Below are 10038 nucleotides of genomic sequence, written 5' to 3'. Positions count from 1 at the left end.
CAGAGTAACCGGACTTCTGTCGTGGGGGCTGGCCTGGGCTGTCTCTCTCCCTCCCTCTCTCTCTCTCTCTCTCTCTCTCTCTCTCTCTCTGTCTGTCTCTCTCTCTCTCTTACTATAGCCCCCACGCCCCCAGGGGCAGCCCCTTAGCCAAACTCAACCCCCCCATACACACACACACACACACACACACACACACACACACACACACACACCGGGGAGGCAGGGCCTGCTCCCCAGCCAGGCAGTCCCCTGAGCTGCTGACATCACAAAGGGGTCCACTGGCCCCCCATTGTTCCGTGGCTGCCCGGCTCCCCTTCACTTGCAGACGAGGGGCAAGGGGGCGACCTCTCAGGCGGGCAGGCTTCCAGCGGCAGCCCGGGAGCCAGCACCTGGCTGGGCAGCGGGAAGCGCAGGGCCGGCCTCACGTCTCAGCTTCTGTTCGCGTCTCCTGTAACGGAAAATCGCTCCGCACAAAGCCAGACTGCCAGTTCTTTCCGGCGCCCCTACCCCGCCCGCCCCTGTGCCGCCTTCGGAGGGACAGCCGCCCGGCCGCCCGGCCGCCTGGCCGCCCGGCCCAGGAGGTAGAAGGAGCGAGCGGTCGCCCGGGGCTGCCTGCTATGTCCTCCACCTCAGGCCCAGGGCCCCGGTGGTTACTCTTCTCCTTCGGGATGGGACTGGTGTCGGGGTCCAAGTGTCCAGCCAGCTGTCAGTGTCAAGCCCAGGAGGTGATCTGCACGGGGACCCAGCTAACGGAGTACCCCCCGGACATCCCCCTGAACACCCGGCGGCTCTTCCTGAACAACAACAGCATTACCTACTTGCCAGCCATGAACCTGGGGCTCCTCAGCGACCTGGTCTACCTGGACTGCCGGGACAACCTCATCAGCGAGGTGATGGATTACACCTTCGTCGGTGTCTTCAGGCTCATCTACCTGGACCTCAGCGCCAACAACCTGAGCTCCATCTCCCCGTACAGCTTCTCCGCGCTCGGCAACCTGGTGCAGCTGAACCTCTCCCACAACCCGCGCCTGCTGGCCCTCCACAAGTACACCTTCGCCAACACCAGCTCGCTGCGGCTGCTGGACCTCAGGAACACCGGCCTGCAGACCGTGGACGACACCACCTTCCAGAACCTCCTCACGCTGCAGACCCTGTACCTGAGTGAGAACCCCTGGATGTGCAACTGCTCCTTCCTGGACTTCACCATCTACCTCATTGTGTCCCATCTGAACCACCCAGGTGAGGGCGCCAGGGGCGTGCGGGAGGATGTGCTGGAGTCGGACCCGCGAGTCCTGGAAAAGGGGAAGCCAAAGGACGTTCAGCCCGGCCAGTGGGGCTCGGGGGATGAGTGTCGCCCCGTACACCAGGAGGTCACGGGTTTGATCCCCGGTCAGGGCAGATGCCCGGGTTGAGGAATGGATCCCCAGTAGGGGGCGTGCAGGAGGCAGCTGATGGATGTTTCTCTCTCATCAATGTCTCTATCTCTCTCACTCCCTGTCTCTGAAATCAATTTTAAAATATTTAAAAAGAATAATGATGAAACAAAAAAAGATCTGGTCAGCATCAGGGTGAAGCTGATTGAAAGCATTCTTATTGCTCTGCAGGGCCATCCTTGAGTTGACCGGAGAGGTAATAAGGAATTCAAAGAGCTGAGTTCTAGTCCCAAACTCAGCACTTGCCCATTAGCTGCCCTTGCTTAGAGAAACTCGATTTCTCTGAGCCTCAGTCTCCTGACCCATAAAGTGGGGGCAATAATGTTACCAAACATACAGAGGTACCGTGACCCCATGAAACAATGCGTGTGGAGATGCTGAAGGACCAGTAGGACAGAGGAATCAGGGACACTGTATTCCACTGGGGAGCTGTTTAGGCTCAGTGGCCAATGTTTCCGGATCTGAGTACCCTCAGACTCTCACAGGCAGTAGAGATCCTATAGTGTGAGTATAGAGGGCGGAGTTTGATAGGCGAGGAGGGCGCAAATGGGCACCTGGACAGTGAGAGAGGCGAGGGCCAGGCAGGGGACAGGCTTTGACAGGACATCGAGGCGCTCCCCTGTAAGGCAGACGGGGAGGCCTGAATGGGGAGAATGGGCCTCGCATGCCCACCATCCCAGCAGGAGACGTCAGTGTCACAGGCAAAGTCTCACCTGGTAGATTTCTATCCACTGTCCCACCTCCTGCCACGGCCCCTGGGCACCTGGTGCCTCCTCCCTCATCTTCCAGACCAGCCTACCTAGGACTGAGCTGGGTGTTGGGCAAGTTATGGACACGGGAGTTCAGATCCTGAGAATACAACCTAAACCCAGATCAAGGCCTGGCCCCCGCCTGGGCCAGGGGCTGGGCGTGGCCCGCAGAGCCCGTGGCTGTTGCTGAGTCTGGACCTGAATCTTCACCTAAAGACAAGCCCCACCTCCAGAAACAGGTGGGGACACGCAGGTGGCTTTCGAGGGACGAGGGCAAGGAGGTCAGCCCCCCTGTGGGGCAGACATGGCCTGGGGGAAGAGTCACCCATGTAGTGTAACCTGGGGATGTGGAGGGAACCCCTCTGCCCCAGGATCTGCCCGACCCCAGCTCCCTCGGGGCTGAAATTAGCCATTTCAGATTCCCCTTCGGGTCCCCCAAAGGGCCCTGACCTTGAAGAGGACCCTACAAAACAACAGGAACTTCTGGCCCAAATGATACAAGTGCCCCTACACCTTGACCAGCTCTGGGAGAGGGAGGAGGGGTCCTGGGCAATGCAGGGAGCTGAGCTCACCCCGGCACCTTGAAGGAAGTCCATCCAGGGGAGGACGGAGAGGTGCTCACACAAAAGGCGCCAGGCAGGCAACATGCGTCTTTCCCGGTCACCTGCCGGCCAAGCTCGCCCCACCCCCACCCAGAGCGGCTGGAGAGGGCGCCTCATTCTTCAGACTTCATGATAACCTCACTGAGTAGGAATAGCGAAAGGTTGATGCTATCACCAAAGGTCTTACCTAAGAGACCCTCTGGCGAGTTAGTCACCAGACACACCGAAAACCACCCACTTCTTAGAGCTCAGGACTCTTTCGGAGCCCAAACTCCCCAGCAGTGGCGGGGCGCGGTCGTGTGCCGGCTGCCGGGCGCGCTCGCAGTTAGAACAGACGCACAGAGGCCAGCAGAGGACAGCTCCTGGCCGGACTCTCATTTCCCATCGCTGCTGCTGGAAGGGGGTGCCACTGAGCTCTCCGGACAGTGCTCCCGCGGACGGGTCGGAGCCTCTGGGTGCTCTCAGACACACACGGGATGCCACGCCCCTGGGCAGAAGGACCCGGCCTCCGCACCCCTGCCGGCCACCCCCACGGTCCGGCCCAGCGCTGACAGGGGAGCCCATCCAGACCCGAGCTGTCCTGCCAGGGCCCAGGTGGGGCCTCGGCCAGTGCAGCTGAGGAACGGCATGTCCCATCTACTTCATCCACTTCGTCGGAACGGCTAGCTGCCACTGCCCTGGCCAGACCCCTGTGAATCCAGGCTGCTGACGAACCCAGCTCCTCACAGCATGGCGACCTCCCCACATCCAAGTTCAACGCACCCACTGCCATGGGGCAGCCGCAGTCCACTCAGCTCACACGCTGACGTATGTTCACTATGTGGACAGCTGCTGGGGTCCTTTGTCACCGAGGACGAAGTCGCAATTCCCATCTCTAAGGAGACCGCCTAGGGACACAATGAGAGAAAACACAGCCAGAGAGCACAGTGCTGGTGCCCGCGCTGCCCACATGCCAAGCTCTCTCTGAGTCTCCAGGTCCCTCTGTGCTCAGGTACGGGAGCCGGGTGAGACGCCCTCTGAGGCCACTTCCGGCTGGCAGCCCAAGGACAGAAACAGAGAAAAGGTGCCCTGGGATGAAGGGAGAGGGAGCTCATGGTCAGCAGACAGGGTCCCAGCTGCGCCTCGATGGGGTGGTGCCAAGGGGGGTGTCCGTCAAGATGAGGCCCTGGTCATTCCGTGTAGGGGTGTGATCACGAAGCTGGCAGCCTCTACGTCCGCCCTCCCAGGGGCCTCCTGTCTTCCTGCCTCTACTTGACCAGAACGATACCACCAACCCCCGCCCACCGGCCCCGGGCTTTCCTCCAGGGCCTGGCCTGCTTAACCAGGGTTCTCAAACTCTAACCAGCCAGGAACCCCAAGTCCGGAGATTCTGACCAGAGAGCTGGGGCGGGGGGCTCAGGGGTGCCTCGGCGACGTTCTGGGGACCCTGTGGCCATGGCCTGTGTTCAGACCCACAGCAGCTGCTCCAGCACGACCCGCGCTGAGATGCTAGTGGTGATGATTTTATGAAACGCCTGCCTCGTGGGCATTGCGATGTGACGGGAGAGTCAGAAACGGTGAGAACTCGGAAGGAGCAGGTGCCAGGGCGGGAGGGGACCATTTCAGGACAGGGCCCTGTGTCGGCTCGGTTATGGGCTGGGCTGCAGCGCCGAGAGGCTGGACGGAGCCCCCAGGATGTCTGCAGCGGGCAGATGGCTAGGGCCTGGCTGCTTCGGGTCCATGTACATCATTCGAGGGCGTCGGAGCAGAGAACATCTGAGTCCTGCATCCAGGCTGCTGTCACTGGACAATTTCAGCCCAGAAAGTAGAAAGTCACCATGACTCTCCAAAACGTGGATTTCCAGAATGAACTCAGGGCCCTGCCCTCTCCACCGACAATCCCTCCCTCAGGGACTGCAGCCAGCAGGACGGGCGGGGAGCCGCTGGGAGCAGGCATTCCTGGCTGGCGAGTGCTCTGCCAGCATGCCCCCACTTTCTCACCAGCACCCGGCCTGGCTGCCTCCGGCTGCCAGCCCGGCCGCCTCAGGAGGGCAGTGAGGGGCTGACGCACAGCTGAGTCCAGGACCCTAAACCTAAACCATCCAGAAAATCCAGGAAACGAAGGGGGGCCGCTGCGGTTCCGGAAGGTCCGGGTGATTCTCCAGATCAGCAATGCCAGGCTTCCCGGGACGGCCCCTCGGTCCCCATGTGCAGGGCAGCAGGGGACGGTGACCGGAGCAGCCGGCCGGGCCTCCTTGTCTCCCTCAGGGTGGGGGGGGGGGGGCGGGGAGAGCACCCCACACCGGAGGTGGCCCAGCAGCCTGTGGTGCCGCTGGAAAGAGCCAGGGACCAGCACGAAGGCCTGTGGTACCTTCTGGGGAACGTGCACTGTGGGCTGCGCCACGGCCCCTCCACAGACCAAGGGGAGAAGCGGCTCCTCTCGGAACCCTGGGGTTCAGGCCGGGTTTCTGAGAGGGGCCCCGGGGCGGTGTGGCTCCCACGACCCAGAAACTCTGGCTTCCCGGCATCAGGTTCTGGCACATGGTTTTCCCCCGGTGAGCAGCATGCTACACGTGGAAATAAATGGGGCAGGTTATGTCTCCTTGGGAACTATTGGCAGGAAGCATTTAAACATTAATGACTGTAATCATACCGGAGCTTTAACTGGGGCGAATGCCCTGGCCCGTGGACGGGTGGAGCGTGTGCTGCCAGCGAGGCCCCGAGTCGTGCGTGCTCGTGTGCACACGGCCCTGGTAGCCCTTGGTCAGAGGCGAGGAGGCCAGGCGGGCCAGGAGGGGACACTTCACAAACCGCGTATTCACTCTGCAGCCCAGAGTGAATTAAAACTACCGGGGGGGAGGGGGGGGGCGGGGGGGGCGGGGGAGGATTAGTTTATAAAACTAACTACACACCAGGCACCCGAATGGCTCTATCACCTCTAAGCCATCATACAGACTAGGGGGAGGACGGACAACTTAAAAAAAGGAAATGACATAAGACAACAGAAAGCAACAAAGCAGAGGGAAAGGGACATAAGTGAGCAGGGTGGACAGGAACAATCCATGGGTCGCTGAACTGGATGAAAAGCAAAAAACCCAGCTCCACGCTGCTCACAGACCGCACCTCACACACAGGAACAAGGGAGGTAAACGTAAAGGTGGGGAGGACACACGGGGACGCCCGGCCCGAAGGAACTCCACCGGCCCTCCAACGTCGCCAAACAAAGCCGGTGTGAGGAGAGCCCCTGAGACGAGGAGGAAGGCTCCCGGGAAAGGGGGACTGTCCCGGAGGAGGCAGCTATAACTTCCGGGGCATCTGATAACTTATGTGAAAACACACAAAGCTAAACCAGACAGAACCACATGGAGAAGCCGACAAATGCGCACTGAACTGGTGGCTTTACTATTTTTTAATGTTTTTTATTGATTTTAGAGAGGACGGGAGAAGGAGAGGGGGAGAGATAGAAACATCAGTGATGAGACAGAATCACTGACTGGCTGCCTCCTGCCCGCCCCCAGCTGGCGGGGTGGCGGGAGAGAGTGGCCAGGCCAGGGCCTAGTCCTGGCTGAGCTGGACGCCCCTGTCCGTGGCCGCTGGGCCCTGCACCTCCAAGGACCCCGTGTCCCCTCCAGGAGGGCCTCCGTGGGTGTGCTGGGGAGGGGTTCCCTGGGAGGGGATGCAGCCAGGTGTCTGTGACAGGGGGGAGGGAGGAAGGAAAGGAACCCCTTTGTAGACTGTGTGTGGACACCTGGGGCGCCCCTCCCCGGGACGAGCTCCCCGAGGCGAGAGGGAAGGGCCGGGCCGGAGCCTCCCTCCCGGTTGCTGTCAGCTCCAGTCACGGTTTCTCTCTCGTCTTCCCTGCTTCTCCCTCTAACACAGATTCCCCCCCTCCCTGAGCAAGGAGCGAGGAGCGAGGAGCGCAGCCCCTGCAGGGTCTGGAGCTCCGCCCTGGGTTCGGGGAGCTGCTCTCCCACCGGCTCTGAGGCGCCCCTTCCGCAGAGCACGCTGGGCCAGCTCAGCCAGACCTTCCCGTGGTCCCCGTGCTGCCTGCCTCCGGGGGCATCTAGAACCTTCCAGGGAAAACCAGCTCCGAGTCTGTCTCCTTCTGGATAAACGAGGACAACAGAGTCCCGTGTGCAATGGTCCTAAGGATCCCATGAGAGAGCGTGTGTCGCCCCTTAGCGTGTCGTCAGAAGGTGGTCAATCCTCGCTGCATGGTGTTGAGCCTTGCTAGCTCAAGCCCTGGCCCCTCCCTGATGTGAGCCCCATGGAGTGCTGCCTGCAGTCCCCTCAGCAGCCTGTCCCCGGCCCCTCCCCGGCCGCTCTCCGCGCCAGGCCTCAGCAGAGGTGTCGTTCTCTGCTCGTCTACGATGAGGCTGGGATTCGGGAAGAGAGCCGGGCATCCCACTAACGTGTACAAAATGAGTACGTGAGAGTCTGGACTTGAACCCGGGCCTCGCTTTTTTTTCTTTTTTTTCTTCCTGTTTTGTTCTGAAGTCCATGGGGCTTGATAAGGGAGGTGCTCAGAGAAGCAGCGGCCGCAAAGTCAGCTGCTAAAAAGGACTGACGATGCATGTGGACCACGAGACCAGCCTGTGATGCTTCCCCGAATGGCTCTCGCCCCCCAGCCTGGGTCCCCCTGCTGGGGAGGCAGGGCGCGGGGAGCACAGCAGGCTTTCGGGAACCTGGTCTCAGAGCGTGGAGACAAGTGATGCCTGGGGTGGCCTTTGTGGTCCCGGCTGGGCTCAGGCACAAGTGTGGAGAGAAAGACAGCTTGGGTCCCCAGGAGGGAGGGAGGAAGGGAGGGAGGAAGATGGTGAACATGAAGGTGGGCTGTGGAGTGTCCACACCCCATGGCCATCTGGTTAAGTGTCCACCCCCTCCGCTATGTGGTGGTGTTTGGATCTTTGAGGACTTTTGGAAGCAAAGGCCGTTTTCAGACCAGAAGTTGACCGAAGGAAGCTAGGCTGGGGCAGGAGGCGGTCCCGGGCTCCATGCTCCTCAAACCTCCTGTGCACAGAGCCCCTGGGATGTCCTGAGGCTGCAGACCCTGGCCCAGGAGGGCTGGGTGGGCCTGACGAGGCCCAGGTGATGCCCCAGCCCACACCCTGAGCAGCCATGCTCCAGGCAGCCCCTCCAGGTGCCCTCTGGCCTCCGCAGCGGGGGTTCCGCCGCTCACCGCCTCCTGCCGTGCTCTTCCCCCAGACGAGGAGAACGCCACGTGCGTGGAGCCCACCGAGCTGGCGGGCTGGCCCGTCACGCAGGTGGGGAACCCGCTGCGGTACATGTGCATCACGCACCTGGACCGGCTGGACTACCTCTTCCTGCTGCTCATCGGCTTCTGCATCTTCTCGGCGGGCACGGTGGCCGCCTGGCTCACGGGCGTGTGCGCCGTGGTCTACCAGAACGCCCGGCGCAAGTCCAGCGAGGCGGAGGACGAGGACGACCACGGGCAGCCCGTGGAGGTGAGCCGGCGCATCTTCCAGAGGAGGACGGAGTCCGGCCGGGACGGCTTCCCGCAGCTCATCTAGGCCGGGCTCCCAGGCCGCCCTCCAGGCCCCCCCCTTCTCTCCCGCCCCTTCTCTCCCGCCCGCCCCACCCCTGGTGAGCTGTGAGAGGCTGGAGCCTATTAGTAAATAAAGTTTTGATGGCAGAGAAGTCTGGAAGCACGGGGGCAGCCTCCCAGGGCCTGGTGTGATGAGCACCTGGCCCGCCCTCCGTGGGGGAGGCAGGGCGTGCAGGATGAAGGTGAGCCCTCCCGGGGTGAGCAGCTGGGGAGGGAGGGTTGCAGCATAGAGTGAATCCAGGGGGGGAATACCAGAGGCAGTGACAGGCTGACACTGAGAGATTCGCCCGAGGGGGTCTCCACGCTCCCTCCCGTGGTGACCACAGTGGCCCCGGCGCTCACAGGAGTTCCCAGGGCCAGTGAGGCTGGGCAGGTCCAGCCAGGCCGCCGCAGAGCCACCCAAGGCCCACAGGACGCCGCCCCACCCAGAGATGTCCGGCCACATAGCCAGCAGCTGGCCGTGTGAGCGCTCCGGGCTGAGGAGGGAGCCCACACAGTTCCCCGGGCCAGCCCTCAGCGCCCAGCTGGGTGGCCGTCGCCTGAAGCTCAGAGAGGCTGAGTGACAGCTCCGATCCCACAGCTGAAGGAGGCAGACGGGCGGCACCCAGGCTGCCTGCCCCCCACGCCCGCGCTCTGTGCGCCCCGAGTGGCTGTGGTTCCCGAAGGGCTAGCGGAGTGGCCCGGCGCTGTGGGCAGCCTCGGGCTGGCACCGTGAGAGTGGGGTCCAGGCGAAGGGAAGGAAGAGAGACTGTTAGAGGGAAGGGAGGCGGGACCCTGCAGGGCCTCCGAGGCACCTGTCACTCCGGATAGGACAGGCTGTGCTGCAGTAACAGGTAAACCCAGCGTGTCACTGGCTCAGCAGGACCAAGACTTCCTCTCGCGGGCGTGGAGCCCGGTGTGGGGAGGGCAGCCCTCCTCCCTCCTGCGGCTCCAGCCCCTGGACCACAGTCCGGGGTTCCCCGCAGAGTGAGGTGCCGGGCACACAGCTCAGCTGCCTGGGCCTGGAAACGGGGTGTCACTGCATCACATGTCTCTCGGCCAGCCTCCAGGAAGACAAGCCTGTGTCCTGCCCGCCCTGCGGGAGCCGGCACCTCCCCTTCGGACCCCACACCCGCGAGCTCGCAGGCCTCTGTGGGCTGTAGCACGCCGCTGTGGCAGTCGGGGGGAGGGGGGAGGGACAGGAAACGGGGGGCCAGCCTCACCGCAGTGCTGGGGGGTGGGCAGTGGGAGCAGGAAGAGTGCATGAACGTCAGTGTTTCCTCAGACGGACAGTGGACACAATTCCACGAGAGAACGGAAGGGGAGGTGGGAGCAGCGGGCAGGAGCCAAGGCAGCGCCCACATGCTGACTCAGACGGCAGACGAAGCAGTCACTGCAGCAGGGAACCCCGCGCTGCTGCCCACACGGGGCGTGGGAAGGGGCACGGGATGGGGCGCGTGCAGAGGCTGGGGTGGCGGGCACCTCCTCCCCGTTGCCCAGGACATCCACAGACGGTGCCTGCAGCAGACGGTGCCTGAATTGCCTGGGAACAGCGATGCCACAGAGCCAACGGAGTGTCAGTGCCAGGCCTGGGGGAGGGTCGGAGGGGGAGGGGAGGGGAGGGGAAGGGAGGGGAGGAGAGAGGAGACAGGCGTTTCTCACCCCCACTATGTGGGACTACAACCCTCCAATGCAGCTGCGTGCAGGGCTGATAAAAACACGTGGGCTTT

The 10038-nt window shown here is 62.7% G+C and overlaps 1 protein-coding gene across 1 annotated transcript; it reads left to right on the top strand.

Moving 5' to 3' along the window:
- Window positions 1–617: 617 nt before the first annotated feature.
- LRRC52 (leucine rich repeat containing 52) lies at window positions 618–8294 on the top strand (the record flags this gene model as incomplete). Its single annotated transcript, XM_084865177.1, has 2 exons — window positions 618–1239; window positions 7969–8294. The coding sequence occupies 2 exons, from the start codon at window positions 618–620 to the stop codon at window positions 8292–8294; spliced, it is 948 nt and encodes a 315-aa protein (XP_084721303.1).
- Between the last annotated feature and the right edge of the window lie 1744 nt (window positions 8295–10038).

The sequence above is a fragment of the Pipistrellus hanaki genome, assembly GCF_964339955.1.
Source record: "Pipistrellus hanaki genome assembly, chromosome: 18".
Lineage (NCBI taxonomy): Eukaryota > Metazoa > Chordata > Mammalia > Chiroptera > Vespertilionidae > Pipistrellus > Pipistrellus hanaki.
Note: the sequence above shows the minus strand (reverse complement) of the source record. Positions and strands in the feature narration are given on the sequence as shown.